Source organism: Puma concolor, chromosome D2 (genome assembly GCF_028749965.1).
Source record: "Puma concolor isolate L17-30 chromosome D2, mPumCon1.1.hap2, whole genome shotgun sequence".
NCBI classification, from domain to species: domain Eukaryota; kingdom Metazoa; phylum Chordata; class Mammalia; order Carnivora; family Felidae; genus Puma; species Puma concolor.
In genome coordinates this window covers 32,555,293-32,573,928 of record NC_141677.1, presented here as the reverse complement: position 1 = coordinate 32,573,928, position 18,636 = coordinate 32,555,293, and the positions used below count along the sequence as shown (strand labels likewise).

General features: G+C 44.6%; 1 protein-coding gene across 5 annotated transcripts in view; it reads right to left on the bottom strand.

Annotated features, from left to right (window-relative positions):
• Positions 1 to 18,636, bottom strand: part of SGPL1 (sphingosine-1-phosphate lyase 1) — a 59,055-nt gene that overhangs the window by 7,993 nt on the left and 32,426 nt on the right. For 4 of the 5 annotated variants that reach the window (XM_086679907.1, XM_086679908.1, XM_086679909.1 and 1 more), the window contains exons 5-10: positions 15,425 to 15,647; positions 12,438 to 12,514; positions 10,211 to 10,339; positions 3,207 to 3,295; positions 1,689 to 1,794; positions 223 to 321 (exon numbers count right to left, since the gene is read on the bottom strand). In XM_086679907.1, coding sequence (XP_086536033.1) covers positions 223 to 321; positions 1,689 to 1,794; positions 3,207 to 3,295; positions 10,211 to 10,339; positions 12,438 to 12,514; positions 15,425 to 15,647 — 723 coding nt within the window. The remainder of the gene's footprint in view (positions 1 to 222; positions 322 to 1,688; positions 1,795 to 3,206; positions 3,296 to 10,210; positions 10,340 to 12,437; positions 12,515 to 15,424; positions 15,648 to 18,636) is intronic. The other variant, XM_086679906.1, reaches the window with a different exon arrangement.

The window sequence follows — 18,636 nt, the reverse complement described above, 5'->3', positions numbered from 1 at the left end:
GAGTATCCAGAGTATCCAGCTTCAACAAAGGCTCTACCTTGTGTCATCCCTCCCCCACAGCAGAGGCTCCGAAGGGAGCTGGAAGGCTTCCTCTGGGGCTCCTGGGATTTGTGCACAAATCTGAACTCGCACTTGCTTCTCCTTGCCGAGTCCCGCACCATTAGATTCTCTCATAAAATCTCAACCTGACCACCTAGCAAGCGGCCCATTTCTCCCGCGTACCTTGGCCACTTCAGGGACAGGATCTAGGATACCGTGAGGAAACTGGGGGGCAGAACAGACGAGCATGGCAGTGTTCCTGGAGATGGCTCTCCTCATCGCCTAGGGGTTAAAGTCGAAAGGAAAATGAGAAGCCACGTCAACATTACTCTCCTCTGTCGCTATTGGCTCAGGGTCTGCGCTCCTCCAGCGCCGCTGCCTCCACCTCTCCAACCCGAGAGAAGACCGCCCCTGCCATGGGGGCAGCACAGAAAACCAGGCCAGAGGGGTCCATCTGGGAAAAACAGTCTGAGGCCACAATACAGCAAATCACTGTGGGAGGAAACAGCATCGGGCGAAGATGCCGCGGAGCATGTCCCGGCCCCACTTACTAGCGCTGAAACTGGAGGTAAACTACTTAACCGCCGCGGTCTGTTTCCTCACCTGTGCACTGCAAAAATACTAACAGCTTCTACAACTTCCCTGGGCTGTCATAAAGCTCAGATGCAATTTGTATAGCACTCTAGAAACTAGAAAGTTCTCCACAAAGGCAAGGCATAAAAATAAAGGACTACAATTCAGTCTTAAAAAAAGAAAGCCTGCCATTTATGACAACAGGGATGAATCTGGAAGGCATACTGCTAAGCAGGCCAGGAACAGAAAGATAAATACTGCATGATCTCACATACACGGCAGGTACAGCAGTCAATCTCAGAAGCAGAGAGTGGAATGCTGCTTGCTGGGGGTTGGGGGATGAGGGGCACCGAGTTTCAGTGATGTCTAACAGCAAGTTCTGGACGGCTAGTGGATGGCCATGTGACCACGAAACAACAATACTGCACTGTATGCTTGAAATCAGCTGGAGGTCAAAGAGGGAGTCTTAAGTATGCCAACCAAGGAGGAAAAAAAAAAAAGAAAGAAAACAGTAACTATTTGAGGAGATAGGTATGTTCAATAGTATGACTGTGGGGATTATTTTGCAGTGTATACACATCTCAAAACATCAAGCTGGCACCTTCAATATATTTTTTATTTGTCAACTCATTAATTTGTCAGTTCATAAATCAGTAAAGATGGCAGGCACAAATAATGCCAGTGCTAATAACTTGGGTAGTTTGGTTCTGAATAAATATTGTTACTATTCTGTTGGCAAGGATACCGATTCAGGCCAATAAAAACCACAAGAAGAGTCTGGGGGCAGGTGAGTCCGTGCTCATGGCACAAAGACAAAGGGGAAAGTGATGTTGCTGAAGCAAAATCAAGGTCTGCGAAGTCTCAAGTCAGGGACTAGATAGATCATCTTGCTATCAGACCTCTGAATTTATGGAAACACTCAATCACCACTGCCAACAGCAGCTCGTCGGCTCTGGCCGCTACAGTCCAAGGCCTCCGGAGCCCATGTGTGCACGACGTTGGAAAAAGTCAGCCGGTCGGGTACATTCCTGCACCTCACAGTCCCCGGCAGGAAATGGCCCTTCAGGGGAACTCACCCGAACATCCACCTCCATCATTTTGTTCAGTGGAACCCGTATAATCTTCATCCCAAAATAATTGGCTGCTTTGTCAAATGCAGCATGGGCACTCTGGGGGGCCACACTAAATGATAGAGAAGAGGAAAATAATGAAATTCAGACAAAAGCAGGGTTCAAGAGAGAGCCTCATTAGCAGCTCATCTAAATCCCCAAGAGCAAACTTCTAATTATTTTTCCTCACCTTTTTACAAGTGTTTATGTTGTTTTTCTTTTTAACCACAAATAAAAAGAGGTCAAATGATTTTCTATGGAAAATTTCCCCCTATGATTTAGCAAATCCTAAGCATAAATGAGGGCTGACAGGTAAAAGACGAGGGATTGGGAATTTGGATCAGACCAGCATCAGGCAGAGCCTTTTTGTGTTGGCCATCCAAAGCCGGGAGACCCTGGTGGGAACATGCTGCCTGACACAATACACAGCCAAGCAGGAACCCAAGACCGCTTGGCTGGGGTGTTCTACCAAGTCAGTGGTTCCTTCCACCTCTGAAAGCCCACAGCCTGTGAGAAACGAAAATTCCCATTGTTCCTGTAAACTTGGAAGCAGCATTTCAAATAGCACTGAAATGGGGGGGCGCCTGGCTGGCTCCATTGGTAGAGTATGTGACGCTTGATCTCAGGGTCATGAGTTCAAGCCCCACGCTGGGCACAGAGCTCACTTAAAAAAAAAAAAAAAAAAAAGACAAATAGCACTGAAAAGGAGACTGAGCCATGGTTATGTATTTGCTTTCAGACTTCTCTCAATTACTACACTCTCAAAATCAATCTGTTCCCCTTAAGGAAGGAAAGTCTCGATTACTGAGTAAGTACCAGGCACTAAGATTTATGTGTGAGAAAGATGGCACTGTGATTTATTCTCTCAGGCATGAGATCACCTGCAACAAAACCCTTAGTGACATTTGCAGGAAAACAGTAACCCAGAGGATGCAGTATAAACACACTGGATAAGGAGAGGGTCTAGAGAAAAAAATGCAGCCAAATATCAAAAGTATGCCCATGGGGTGCCATTATGGATGAATCTCAAAAAAATTTTTTAAAGTTTTCCTCCCAAAAAATAGCCCTCAGGCTGAAATCTTCTCAGGAAGCACCCCGAGGCAGCCTATTATATTTAAGTAACTTTCACTGAACTAGGTAATTAGAGTTTTCCTTAGGCTCCAGATTACTTATAATAAAATCACAGAATTCAAAGATGTAGTCCCGTCACTCTGTCACTTTTAGAAAAAGGATCTCATTCTTGCTATCAGTATATGCCGTGTACAAACTTGCGAGCTGGGAAGGGGAATGACCTTTAAAATTAACTGGCTGATCCACCCAGGACGTTGCAGAATTTGAAGGGATGAGGGTCAAGGGCAAAGGAAAGGAAGAATGAGGACTGGAACTGCCAGAGGAAGAGGGAAGAGAAGAAGCAGAAAATAGATGGTCAGGCTGTTTGCAACAGCGGTACTCCAAACAGATAATCTAAAGGCCACACATACATACATTTCTGGAGTTCTGATGCCGTTCGCAAAGGCCAGGTCCCGATAAGCTTTGCAGGCCATCAGTATGCTTTCTGTCCCCCCAGAGGTCACCTGTAATAAAGAAGAGACGACATCCATGGAGTGGAGTGAGGGACAACGATCAGCAAGCACATCGATGCCACCTTGATCTTGATGGTGGTCTGATGCAGAAGCAGATAAGGTCTCGAATGCATTCTGCAGAGCAGACACTGCTATGTCTTCCGGAAGGAAATCTGGCTTTATCAGCTAAGCCCAATCTTGGTTCCCAACACTCAGAGGGCCTGTCATGAGCCCGATCTCCCTCACTGGACTACAAACTCATGAAGGTGGGGACCGATCTGCTCATGACAATATTCTGAGCACTTAGCCTAACAGCTGACACCTAATACAACCTCAACTAACACTTTTCAAAGCCTGATGTGACTCTCATAAACCATGACCAACACAGGCAAGTCATACCCATCAGGCTATCTTCTTAGATAGCATCTAAGAATGAATCATTTCAAAACAAACAAACAAACAAATAAAAATCAAACAAAAAGCCACAGCACTGAGCTAGGTGGTTATTTTCTTAGACTTCTCATCTCCGAAGATTCATACAAGCTTAGATAACCTCCTCATTGTACAGCTGAGAAGCCCCAAAGACTAAAATAATTCACCCAATGCCATCCATTAGCATCTGTTGCTGAGAAGTCAAACTTTCTACATTTGTTCATTTAGTACAGCTTAACAGGAGATGGAATAAGAGACGGCAATTTCTGAAATTTCCTAAAGTAACCACATATAGGACAAAAATACCATTGGCTACAAAATCCCAGTGGTCAGCAGTTACATGGAAGATTAGCTGAGAGAAGTCAGTCACATTTTGATTTAGGAAGTCTTCGTGAAACATGTAACCATCACCCACAAGTTAATGCACTGAACTTGGGCAAGGGAGACCGGTTTACAAATCCCGGCACTTCTGTGCTGGAGACCATGAAAATGCTTACAGAGGAGGTCAGCTCTGCAAACCAGCAGCACGTCCTGTGGTCTAGCATAAGACCTCAGAATGTCACATGAGGAGCCAAACCAGCTGTGAAGAAAGTCAAGAAAGGACCAGCAACGTCCAAGTCTCCAGTGCGTCAGTCTCTTACTAAGGTCCCGTGATGACCTAAGCAAAAGTATTTCCAAACCCCTAGTCACCCAGCGCACACACCCTGTTTTTAGTCCAATAAAGAATCAAATCAACATCATTATTTGTTGGGCAAACAACAGTGCACTTTGACTGTAAAGGCAGGAATATCTACATTCTACTTCTGATTTTTATTGCTGATCCCCCAATTTCTATGTTTATTTATTTTTGTTTAATTTTTATTCGGTAGGCTCCATGCCCAACATGGGGCTTGAACTCACAACCCTGAGATCAAGAGTAGCATGCTCTTCCAACTGAGCCAGTCAGGCACTCCAATTCTGCGTTTAACTATGCTGCTAATCTCCCACTGCCCTGTGTGCCCAAAGAAAAAAATGGAAATTTAATCGTGAAGTGAGAAAAACCTCAATAACTACTTGTAATGTTAGTCAACTTCTTCCAACGTTATAAAAACTCTCGCTGTTAATATGTAAGTACGTCAGAGAACAAGAGTAGAACATGGCCTACTTGGAGAATTTTCTTTCAGATGCTGTTTGTAGCCAAAGGCATTTGCACAAGCCAAGACTGTTCTCCGTGGCAACAGAATTTGTTTTAGTATACGAGATAACCTCTCATCCATTCTGAGGCAAATGAAGTTAATAAAAGGAAAAACAGCTTAAGTTGAAGAACAAAGAACAAAAAGAGCTAAGATCTTAGTTGGGAGCATGCTACAGACAGCCCAGCCATGAGGCTCTGTCGTCTTCTTTCCCATCTCTGAACCCCGAACTGTTTTCACCAAAAGCAGCAGAGACAGAGACATGTGAGAGAGAGAGAGACAGAGAGATATGAGAGACAGAGATGTGAGAGACAGAGAGATGTGAGAGACAGAGAGATATAAGAGAGAGACAGAGAGATATAAGAGAGAGACAGAAATAGAGAAGGGTGAGAAAAACAGAGGAACTGAAATAATCCCAGAGGTAATTAGTTCTCTTATAAAATTTTATGTAATAGAAAAGACTGGAGATCTCAGACTCCATCCTTCTCCTGATCCCTGACACAGCCACTAAAAAAGATCAAAATGGAAGAGGCATGGTTTAACTGTAGCAATGCAAAAACAAAACACAAAACAAAAACAAAAACCAGGGCTGGACTTCTGGATTAAGATGGAAGGCTGAAACCACTCCACAACTACCTTCTCTCCCCCAGGACCTAGAAGAAGGAAGAAAAGAAGCAGCAGAAACCTGCAGTGACAATCACCAAACAAAGAAACAGATACTCGGAAGCCATATACTTCAAATAGTGGCAAGGAAAAAGGAGAAGTTTCTAAAGTATAGCAGACAGCAGAATACAGTTCCTAATCCCCCCTCCAGGCCCTGAAAATTGTCCTGTGGGCCAGCAAAATCCTGAGAATTCTCATTAAAGCCCCCAAATCTTCAGAGAAACAATGGAGGGGGTGTCCTTATCTTCAGATCAGTGAGTGGTAGCCCTGGCGGCTAAGGAGAAACCAGCAAAATGAGAAGAGAATGTGGGGACCGACCCCTGAAGTCAGGGCTTCAGGGATATAGAACAGGTTAAAGAAACAATCAAAGCCCAAGGGTGTTATTCTCTTCCAGCTAGGCAGAGTGAACTCTAAGAGATAACTCTTAACAAAATCTCAGAAGAGACCCACCGAACCCAACAGAGGTGCAACAAAGTGGCTCTTAACCAAATGCTCTCACATGAGAGATCGGCCACCATACAGCAGAACAAACTCGAATGTTCTGAGGAGCATGAGCCATAATGAAAGAAAATGGCACGGTAACCATGCAAATATTCAAAAAGAAAAAAAAAAAAAAAAAGCAGCACGCAAAACAAAAGCCAAACTCAAAAAATGGTAACAGCCTAAAGAGAGGGGAAATCCACACACCTGTTGGTCGCTATAGGACAATACGATAAGAACGTGGATTCAAAAAAAAAAAAAAAGAACGTGGGTTCAAGAGAACAAGTGCTGAATGACTGGACACCAAAAACAAGATCATGAGACCACAGACCCCAAAGCACAAAGTACCAAACGATCCCAACACAGAATTAAGGCATAGGAAACAGAATAAGCCCTGCCGAGAACAAAAACAATGACTTGGAGGAAAGGTTGAGGCAAGTGTAGCGAACCAGATTAGCAAAAGACAGACTGAAAGACGGACGCCGCTCCGCACACGGAGAGCTGCGTCCTCCTGGCTAGACACGGGGAACCAAACGGGGTTCCAACAAGAAACACAGGGACGGTCGCAAATCTGGGAAATCCTATTCTCCAAGGAAGAGCTGAGCAGCCTAGGGCAAAGCGGGGAAGGGCAAATCCAGAGGGAAAGAGGCTGCGAGGTGCGCACGGTCACGTGGGAAAACAACCACCCCGGAACCCCATCTCCGGCAACACTGACCGTATAGCTGCGCCTCCCACGAGAGACGACCAAAAGCCTGAGGAAACAGTAACAGTTTTTTACACCCGCCACTGAGAGCTAACACGAAGGAGTAAACTGAACCTGGACAAAGCGACATCGAGAATCCTACAGATACGGGAGGGCCAGAGCCGGCCTCGGCCGTGAGGGCTGCTGCCACCCCCGGACACCAAACTCCCGTTGGGACAACTGACAGGAGATCAACTCAGGGCCTGCCCCCGGTAAGGACTCTGACAGCACACGGCTGAAGACCTGGGACCCGCACCCACATTCTCAGGGGAACAAGAAATACCCCAGTGGTGCAGAAGAGGGCAGCAAGAAAACTGCTTTCTCGGCTCTGACGGGCAGGTGAAGAAAAACAAAGAACTCTCAGGAACGGATAACAAGACCGCTTTCACATGAGTCTGTGTTGTGAACTCACGCCACCGCCGTAGCACGAAACTGCAAGCTGAGCATCGGACGCAGATCGCTTCCCAGCGACTCCCCGGCATCTGGCAGGAGCTGCTGCACATCTTCTCTGCCAGACCTTCATTTCCATCTAGGCCTCAAAGATAGGTTCCCGGGAAGACGAGTGGCTCACAGATGAAACAACAACAAAGTCAGAAATAAGACAACACAAGACAACATGAGTGAAACCAGCAGAGACAGGTTGAGGCTCAGAAGTGGTGGAATTAGACACAGAATAGAAAATAATCACGTGCAATATATTTAAAGAAACAAAATATACGCCAAGCAAAGGAACGATAAAGAACTGCCACGCAGGGGTGCCTAGCTGGCTCAGTGCGTAGAGCATGTGACGCTTGACCTCAGGGTTGGGAGTTCAAGACCCACATCGGGCACAGAGCTTACTTTAAAAATTAATTCATTGATCAATTACTTGAATCAATGAAAGCTCTGTAATTATCTCCTGGCTCCGACGATTATCACCTCACAGCCCATCTTCCCTCTACCCACAACACCCCAGCCACTGCTGCTACGGAGAACATCGCTGCTCTAACGGCTACACCTGTCCAAGTTCCCCATGTCTCCTGGCTAATTAACCAGCTGTCGGATGTGTGTCAGCCCTTCCCACTCTAGCCTCATGGCTCTCAACCTCTTCTGTGCCTTCTATTTGTCTCTCTGGATTTTATTCTGGCTGAGTTTTTATCTGTCTTGTTCCGTAAGTTTGACTCACGAACCACGTGAGTATTTTACAGAGTTCTAAATGAGACCGGGCTCTTTGGACAAGTGGCTGAATCAGGGTCTGGAAGCATGCAAGGTCAACCTGGAATATTTCATCAAATAAAAGTATTTTCTCAAAAAAAGGGAAAAAGAAAGGAAGCTTTCAAAGACTACATGAGTCACACAAAAGGACCCAAGAGCCAAAACTAAGAGGCTCCCACTGGTCAAAATGGGCCAATTTGAGCATTAATCGGAGCAGCAGCTCCAATGGACTGAAGCAAATTACTCTACAATGTTCCACCGCACTATTGACAGCCACTGGTTACTGCCAGTTTGCAGCTACCATGGACAGTGCTGCTGTGAGTATACATCCATCCCGACACACACATGTACCAGTTTTCCTAGGGTACGCCCTGAGTAGTGACATTTCAGGGTCATGAGATACGTGTATCCTTGACTTGACCAGACAAGGCCAAACTATGTTCTGGTTGCTTCACTGGTGGCCTCTTAGAAGTCCACAGAGTCTGTGGCACAGGAGAATACCCACATACTCTAAGTATACTGGCCTCTCCCACCATGCCACCTGTTCATATAAATGCCATAAAGGAACCCATTGCTGGATTATGGTTGGCTCAGTTTTTAACAGCTTTGGAATTCTGGGGGGGAATGAATGCCAGGAATACCATTCTGTTAGATACAGAATATACGAATGTGTTGATTTTTCATGGTGCCAACATAAAGTAAAACAACTACTGCTTATTGGAAAAAACAAAAAACTATAAAATGTTCTTGCCTTTGGACAGGCCCTTCAATAGTTAAATTTGCAGAGGGGTGCCTGGGTGGCTCAGTTGGTTAAGCGACCGACTTCGGCTCAGGTCATGATCTCACGATCCATGAGTTCGAGCCCCGTGTCGGGCTCTGTGCTGACAGCTCAGAGCCTGGAGCCCGTTTCGGATTCTGTGTCTCCCTCTCTCTCTGCCCCTCCCCTGTTCATGCTCTGTCTCTGTCTCAAAAATAAATAAATGTTAAAAAAAAAATTTTTTTTAATAAAAAAAAAATTTTTTTTTTAATAAAAAAAAGTTAAATTTGCAGATATTATAATGATTATAAAAGTATCTGATAGGCTTAGTGCCTCTAGGTTACCACTACAGCATGCTGAGTTAAATCTAACTACCCTGCATAAGCAGAGATTGAGAGACCTGAGTTTCTTCTAGAGAAAGCAAGTATCAGTCTGTAGTAACAAATCTAAACAGAAGTTTATCAATCACAGTTTAGGAAAATTAACAAACATCTACTAGAAAGAACAGCTGAAACAAAAAATCCTTACATGTGTCTTTAAATATAATAACTTCCCCTTCCTTTATTCCTAAACCAACTAAAAGAGATTTGATTTATAGCAAAATAATAAACTTCCAGCTCGAGTAAAATGAGAAGTATATCAAAAACACTATGATGGCTTGACAAAATTATATAGACCAATGGGTAGGCAGTGGGTGTGTCAGTGGATGGAGGAAAGAGGGAGGGAGAGAAAGAAAAGAATAGACAGAGCAGATGTGCAAAACATTTACATTTAGTGAATCCACGGTGTTCTCTAAACTGTTATAGGAACTCATATAAAGTTTAAAATTTTTCAAAAGAAAAACCTGAAAAGAAAAAAAAAACTTTAAAAATGTACAATAAGGGGTGCCTGGGTGGCTCAGTCGGTTAACTGTCTGACTTTGGCTCAGGTCATGATCTCACAGTTTGTGAGTTCAATCCCCTCATCGGGCTCTGTGTTGCCCCTGCTTTGGATTCTGTGTCTCCCTCTCTCTCTGCCCCTTCCCTGTTCGCACTCTGTCTCTCTCTCTCTCTCTCTCAAAAATAAACATGAAAAAAATTTTTTTTTAAATGTACAATAAAATGTCGATGCTCTAAAAACTGTAAAAGTTGGGGCACCTGGGTGTCTCGGTGAGTTAAGCTCCTGACTCTTGGTTTCGGCTCAGGTCACGATCTCACAGATTGTGAGACCGAGCCCCACGTGGGGCTCTGTGCTGACAGTGTGAAGCCAGCTTGGGAATTCTCTCCCTCCCTCTGCCCCTCCCCTGCTCCTGCTCTCTTTCTCTCTCAAAATAAATAAACTTAAAAACAAAGTTTTTTTTAATTGCAAAAGTTAACATTTTTACATTGCTGTTAATCTGGATCTTCCTACAATAATCACATATTATCTGTATAATAAAATGTTTTCAACAAACTCTTCTATTTTAAGCTAACAATATAAGATAGTTGGAGGCCCCTGCACATACTTACACATCCACAGGAATCCGGTCCCCCATTGAACAGGGAACAAGCTATTCTTACAATCTCTGCCTCGATCTTTCGCAGTCCTGGGAAGATATCTGGATGCAATGGATTACTCCACGCAAAATTTCCGTAAGCCTGCAAAGAAATGCAAGCAGATATGAAGTATGATAAATACACCGCATGGGACAAAGAACCATGCACTACACAAAAGTTTCTAAGTATCAGGCACAACACTAGAAACCGGAAAAACGGTAAGATAGTGTTCTCCAACATAAAGAAGATCAACATATAGTGGAGGAAACAGACATGCAATAAATTATTTTACAGCATGGTGAGAAAGGAAGTGTAGATGTGGTTAAAAGCACATACTAAAACACCAAACGGGGCGCCAGGGTGGCTCAGTCAGTTAAGCGGCCGACTTCGGCTCAGGTCATGATCTCACGATTCGTGAGTTCGAGCCCCACGTCGGGCTCTGTGCTGACAGCTCAGAGCCTGGAGCCTGTTTCAGATTCTGTGTCTCTCTCTCTCTGCCCCTGCCCTATTCACGCTCTCTCTCTGTCTCAAAAATAAATAAACGTTAAAAAAAAAATTAATTAAAAAAAATAAATAAAAAATAAAATAAAACACCAAACAGACCCATTTTGCAATCTTAGCTTTGCCTGTTACCTCTAGTTGTGTAATCTTAGGTCAAATAACCTCTCTGAGGCTGTTTCCTCATATGCTCAAGGGGATAATTATGGTCCCTACCTGCTAGGGTTCTAGCAATGAGTAAATAACATAACACGCACGCAAAGCACTTAGTAGGGCATCCAGCACAAACCAGCTATTGTGGTCAGTGCAGTACCAGAAGCATGCAAGCGATGGAAGGGGCCCTAAGGAGGGAATAACAAACATCCCCAGGGGTCTGAGGTGTCTGTAGAGTGGAATCACTAGGAATGTGACAGACCAATAGGAATTCATCATTTAGAACAGGCGGAGTGAAGGGGAGGAAAACATGGTATGAGTGAGCTATGTGCCGCAAAGAGAAAAGGTGAAAGTGTAAGTTTACGTGGGAAAGTAACAAAGTGGTTAAAAATACAGGTAGGAAGCTGGCTCCTGACGGGGTTTACATCTTCTGCTACAAAAGCAGCTTGGGTTTTATCCTGTAGGTAGTGGGAAGCCACTGAAAGGTTGTTTTTTTTTTCCTGGTTTTGTTTTTGTTTTGTTTGTTTTGGGGAGAGGGAGGAAGGGAGAGAAAGAGAGAGAGAGAGAGAGAGAAAATCCCGAGTAGGCTCCACACTCAGCGTGGAGCCCAAAGTAGGGCTTGGTCTCATGGTGGTGAGATCATGACCTGAGCCAAAACCAAGAGTCAGACACTTAATTGACTGAGCCACGCAGGCACCTCGCCACTGAAAGATTTTTAAGCAGAGAATAAGATCAGAGCACTATGTCAAGACATAGCAGAGCAAAACCTGTAATATTTAGTAAGGTATGAGCAGTTTCATAGTTATTATAATCAAACACAAAGACCTTAGAGACTATAAGGCCCATGCCAATTTTACATGACAAAGTAGGGTTTAAGAAATAAACTTGATTAGAAAAGGAAGAAGCTATAGGCAACTCTAAAGTCAACAGAAAACAAGAATTATCTGAATTATGAGTGAGCCTACTGCTCATTCTCAGATCATCTGATTTGAGATGTGGGTAGTATAGGAAACGATGACCAAATTTCTGTTCCTCATCCCTTCTTAGCAAACAAAATATGTCTGGTCATTAATAACCTCAAATGATGGGGGACTACCTTCCCTAGTAATCTGCCTTCTACACAGGGCATGTATAAAGCCTAAAAACATAGGTCATATTGTACTTTTTTACAGACTGAAGAGATCTCTAACAGTACGATTCATATTCACCTATGTGTGGGTAAAGAGAGACTCTCTGAAGTTATTTTTAACAATACGCTTTCCTTAAGTAATTTTTTTAATGTTTATTTATTTTTCAGAGAGAGAAAGAGAGAGAGAGAGAGAGAAAGCGCACGAGCAGGGGAGGGGCAGAGAGGCAGACACAGAATCCGAAGCAGGCTCCAGGCTCTGAGCTGTCAGCACAGAGCCCCAACGCAAGGCTCAAACCCACAAACCATGAGATCATAACCCGAGCGGAAGTCGGATGCTTAGCCAACTGAGCCACCCAGGCGCCCCTACGTAATATTATATTTTAATTACCCAGCTAAGGAGAAAAACTGACTGGCACTCACCTTCACGAGGAGTTCGGTGAGCTCTTCCTCCCCACTGTACACAGCTCCGGACGCCTTCCCTTCTTGCCAGAAGACATCTGTAGAGAAAGTTAAGACCAGTGAGTCAGTAAACAGGAACTTTTGGGAAGACACTTAAGTTCTTTTTTTTAAAAAAAAAAAATTTTTTTAATATTTATTTATTTTTGAGAGAGAGAGACAGAGCACAAACGGGATAGGGGAAGAGAGAGAGGGAGACACAGAATCTGAAGCAGCCTCCAGGCTCTGAACAAGAGGTCAGCACAGAGCCCGACGTGGGGCTTGAACTCACAGACCGCGAGATCATGACCTGAGCCGAAGTCCGATGCTCAACCGACTGAGACACCCAGGCGCCCCTACACTCAGGTTCTAATAAGGAAGAAATAAGAAGTTAACCCCACTGGTACAAAAGAAACCCCAAAGTCTGAGTGGAAACTCAAAGGTGTTCTTATAAATCAAGAAAAAGCATTCCAATAAAGAGCTATCGCAGCAAAATAAAGATGAAAGATCTTCCGTTACCATCAACAACAGTGTGAAAAGATATTCACAGCACCCAGGTATAATACAGACAGTCGAGGGGCGCCTGGGTGGCTCGGTCGGTTGAGCATCTGACTATGGCCCAGGTCATGATATCAGTTTGTGGGTTCGAGTCCTGCATCCAGCTCTGTGCTGACAGCTCAGTGTGGAACCTGCTTCGAGTTCTGTATCTCCCTTCTCTTTGCCCCTCCCCTCGTGCATGCTCTCTCTCAAAAATAAGCAAACATTAAAAAAATATATAGTGCAACGAAGACGCTGTCATCATCCCCAACTATCTTCTAAAGGAGAAAAATTTTCCTTTACTTCTACTCATTTTCTGGTCTCTGTATGACTAACTTGACTTTTTTCTGCAAGAGGTTCCTTCTTCTCTCCCTTCCTACCCAGTCAAAGAAGTGTGAGGAGCGTTACGAGCAGAGTTGGCAGAAAGTATGAACTGGCAGTACACTCTCATCAGAGTTGGAGTCCGGGAACTGAATCCCTGACCAGACAAACCATGATGATGCATGTACCATCGGCCCCTGGTCTCAGTGTCCCCTCCTTCTCACGAGCCTGGAACCCACTCCCCAACAATTAGCCACATCCTTCTAGCAACACATGTAGTAGCACTCAGCATCAGGAACGCGGTCAACACTGGGATCAAGCTCAGAAGAAAGGTTCCTGACCAGAACGTGAGGTCTAACTTTCCACTTCCTGTCTGACGTGCTTCTCCAAAGGCAGTCTACCTTGTTATCAACAAATCTGCCGGCGTGGCTATCCCAGGTCCTTTCACTACAGGACAGCTGTGCCCTACTGAAAGTGCAAGTGAGAGGGCAATTACAGAGACGCACGGACTGAAAACTGTAGCCACGGGCTCTATCAAGCCAAGATCTTCAGCTCCAACAAGAGAGAAGACTGAGCAGTGAACGTCCTCACTCTCAGCTCATCTGCCAAACTCTGGCTTGCTGCCAGTGTGACTTTCCCTCTTCCTTAAAGGACACTGGACTGACTGTATCATGCATGTCTTCAGATTGGAGGCCACCAGCCTTTCGAAAATAGGATACATGGTTTCATTTCCTGTCATTTTACCTGTGCTACAGAATATGGCAATGGACGAGTTAAAAATGGAAAGGAAGGAAATATAGTGGCAGCAATCTGCCCTCATAATCATGGAAACTTTTAATACAAAGGTCTCAGAGTGCCGATCCCTGCTTTCCATCACCTATAAATCCTGGACTGCATCTAATTTTATACAATCTGATGTCAAAAACAACATGTCAAGTAGAAAATTTTAAGTGTGTTTGTTGAAATGCAATGTGGTATCCTGGACACTAGAGGAAAAGCTGGTGAAACAGGAACAGAATTTGCAGTTTAGTTAACTACTGTTTTAACCAGTGTTAACGTGGTTAGTTTAGGCGTTAACATCAGGAGAAGCAGGGTGAGGGGCGTATGGGAAATCTCTGTATGTATGACATTTGCAAGTTCTCTTTAAATCTAAAATGATGACAAACCAGAAAGCTTATTTTTTAAAATATTTGTAATATGATCTTAATCTGCAACAAACATGTATTTGTATCCATAAGTTAACATTTATTGAGTACTTACTATATGCCAGTTATTATACATTTACCTGTATCATCCTGTTTGATCTCTATGATTATTCAAGTAAGTTCTATTATCATGATCCCTACTGTAGAAAGACAGAGACTGAGACACAGGTCAAGTAACTCACCCAAGATCATATTTAAGTGGCCTAACCAGAGTGGGAATCCAGGCTGACTCCGTGGGCTACACTCTTAAACATTGAGCTACTCGGTATATTCATCCTTCCCTTATACACTCATGCATGTACCTGTATGTGTACGTGTGTATGTGTTACACAAAAACACTGACACCTCTGACTTATATGTGGATCTCATCTGTGTTTATCTTGGATGATAGAATTAGAGTCACTTTTTATTTTCTTTTGTGCCTTTGTGCAGATTTCACAATTTCTATAATGAATCCGTATTTCATTTTCATTGTTTTTTTAAAAGACAAATGTACCTATTTTATTCAGGCTTACCAAAGGAAATGGGACTAAGTTCTACTGTCTCAGGAGACTGTTTTGCTTTATGGATGAAGGATGAATTTACATATAATTTTTTAAAAAAAGAAATTCAGGGGCACCTGGGTGGCTCAGTCAGTTGAGTGTCTGACTCCGGCTCAGGTCATGATCTCACGGTCCGTGAGTTCGAGCCCCGCATCGGGCTCTGCGCTGACAGCTCAGAGCCTGGAGCCTGCTTTGGATTCTGTGTCTCCCTCTCTCTCTGCCCCTCCCCCACTCATGCTCTGTCTCTCTCTCTCTGTCAAAAAAAAATAATAAACTTTAAAAAAAAAAAAGAAAGAAAGAAATTCAGCCTCTGAGACGGGGCGGGCTCTCACAAGCATCTAAGTTCCAAGGGTGAACTGTTCTTAACCTGTACAATCATGAAACGATGACCAGACCGGCCACGTTAAGGAAGTCAACAGCTTGCATTTGCCGAGAATCATACCCATAGAGCTGTATTCCTTGAGTTTCTCCAGAACCGCCGACGAGCTCAGACCTTGAACGGGCAGGGCTTTCACGTATTCTTTGTCCACTTTCAGGAACGACATATTCTTGCTAATATCATCCTTGGTCTTGTTCAAGTTATCTTGGATCTCCAAAGGTAAGAGAGAAAGTTAACACGGAGATGGAAGCATACAGTGTGGTGAGCAGAGACCAAGTCAGCCGCTCAAGGCCGGGCATGACATGAGCGTGCAAAACGGGGACGACGGCATCTTGTTCTTAACAAGATGTGGTGACACTCTGACTACCTGCTGTTTTCTGGAATGTCTCTTAGAAGACTAAACGTCATCTTTCTCTCTGAAAGTCAAAGATGCATCCAATTCCCCACACCTTTCCTCTGCCGTGCTCACCTCACCACTGCTTTACGTGGTGAGCGCGTAAACGTGAACGCTTCGCGTTTGCCAGGGTCAGCACCTCTCTGAGAGCAGTACTTGGACCTTATTCCTGTCCTGGCAACAGCTACAATGTGTGTGCCAAAGAAACAGAGGTAGAGTCACAAACAGCCACCAGAAAATAAGCCAAGCGGTAAGAGGGATCCTAGTACTCGAGGGGGTGATGAGCTCCTTGAACAGACAGACACACGCGGGGCACACCCAGAACCCGGGGGCCCTCCACAGCTTCTCACGTGCGTGCACAAGACATCCCTGGTAGAATGCCAGGGGGACTGCGCTCTACCTCCTCAGGTTGTCCACAGCCTGTCCTGTTTGGCCCTCAAGGGCTAGGAGGGGCTGGGGTCCTTTCTGCTACAGTTCATCAACTATGGCTATTTTCTCTTCATCCTCACCGCAACAGCCTGTGAACTACTTTGTTGAACTACTACTATGGGCCAGGGATACGCAGTGGACAAAATAAGGGAGGCAGTACAAGTGAAAATAACTCCTGTTCTCATGAGGCTTATCTGTAGCAGCAGAGACCGAAAATGAAGGTCAGGTAGTGAAAAGTGCTGGGGGAGTGCTGAGGGGTGGGGAGGAGAAATAGGGTTTAAAAAAACAAAACAGAGCAGGGGCCGCTATCTGTGCTAAGAGACTGTCGGGTGCTAGATCTGGAAAAAGAGCTACATGTCACAATTTGTGTGTGTGACAGCGAGAAGGTTTCAGCAACACACTGGTGAAAGTGTCAGGCCCACGATCTGACTGCAAACATTTAGATTTTCCCATCTGTAGCCTCGGATGATTCCAACACAAGAGCACCTCCTTAGACGTGGCCCCCAGTGAAACCACAGGGAAAGCCGCACCTCTGAAACACGACTGCGACCGCCTCGCAAGCAAGCGCCGGCAGACAGCAGAGGCCACGCTCTCGGGCACGTGATGGACGCAAGGCGTGTGATGGAAGCGAAAATATTTTTAAAGATGTACATGAAGAATTATGCCGCATAAATGGAGAGCGTGCAACAGGAGCAAACTATGAAAGCTGGGCGTTGGGGGCGCTTGGGCGGCTCAGTCGGTTCCGTGTCTGACTCTTGATTTCAGCTCAGGTCATGATCTCACAGCTCGTGAGTTCGAGCCCTGAGTCGGGCTCTTGTGCTGACAGCATGGAGCCTGCCTGAGATTCTGTCTCCCTCTCTCTCTGCCGCTCCCCCACTTGTGTTTTCTCTCTCTAAATAAATAAATAAACATTAAAAAAAAAAAGCTGAGTTTCCACGCACAGACTATGCTGTTGTAATAAGAGAGACAAAAAATGATAATGAGTTATATTAGAAAGCACCCCCCCCAATTACTGCCTCAGAACCTCTATTACATTTTAATTTCTTCACAACATTTATTTCAAAATGAAATTCTTGGGGTGCCTAGCTGGCTCAGTTGGTTAAGCATCTGACTCTTGGTTTCGGCTCAGGTCGTAATGTCGAGGTTTCGTGAGCTCGAGTCCTGTGTTGGGCTCTGTGCTGACAGCATCGAGCCTGCCTGGGATCCTCTGTCTGTCTGTCTCTCTCTCTCTGCGCCTCCCCCACTTGCACTGTCTCTTTCAAAATAAATAAACTTTTTAAAAAAATGAAATTCTTATGTGTTTACCTATTTTCTGATTTTCCTACAAAAATATAAGCTCCACAGAGCAAGGACTTGGTCTTGTTCCCCTCTATATCCCCAGCATCCAGAGTAGTATCTGACAGAGCATGCGCTCACTAATTGTATGTGTTCAGTAAGTGAATTTACGGGAATGAATGACACAAGGATACACACGTCACTCAAAACAAAGAACTTTTGCCTCTGAGCCGCAAAATCTGGTTCTAAAAAACGAAAGGTGATTATATGGGTTTTAAGTGCCTTCCAATTGTTATTTTATGAATTTAATAATAGTGTCTGGAATTTATTTGTCTCAAAATCTGAAACTGAAGGAGAAATGTGTGAAGAAAAAGAGCACAAAAATCCAGGGAGTGAGAAGGGAAAATGCTAGTATCCTTCGAGATCCAGGCCACCCTCCCCCTATCCCTTAACTCTAGCAAGACTCAAGGAGATTTCCTTTTAGGGCTTACGGCGATTTGGAGTCAAATAAAAGCCTATCCACTCCCATTCCCCTTTTCTACCTCCAATAACTACTTCTACTTCCCCTATAGGAAATGCACCTGAAAATAAATACACAGTTATGGGAGAGTTAGCACAGGGGTCTGAATGAATTTTGGTCAAACGTTAAAGATGCCTGACATCTTTTCTGGTTTGGTCAGGAGAGGGGAAAAGGGAAAGGGCACTGAGAGCCAAAAGTGAAAGGAAGCTTGAAGGAAAGCTGAGGGGCAGGCAGGACCCTGGGAGAGATGACGACATTAGGGACTCATGTGCCTTCTTCCGAGCATGCCCAGGGCCTGCACTGTTATCTTCTTCTGTGATAAGGAGCCTGAGGGAAGGGTACAGAGGTGACAGTCTTTATCCTCAGCGTGGGTGAGGGGAGAGAGGACACAGTGAAGGGAACATACTATATCGCAGACAGGTACAAAGAGCAAGAGAACAGTGCTAAGTTTCTAACCCTGTCAGCAAATTACAGCCCAAATCTGACCCCGGCCTGTTTCGTCAAGATAGTTTCACTGGAACACAGCCAAGCTCATCCCTTTACCCATCACCCTGTGCTGCTTTCCCGCTGCAGGGGCGGACT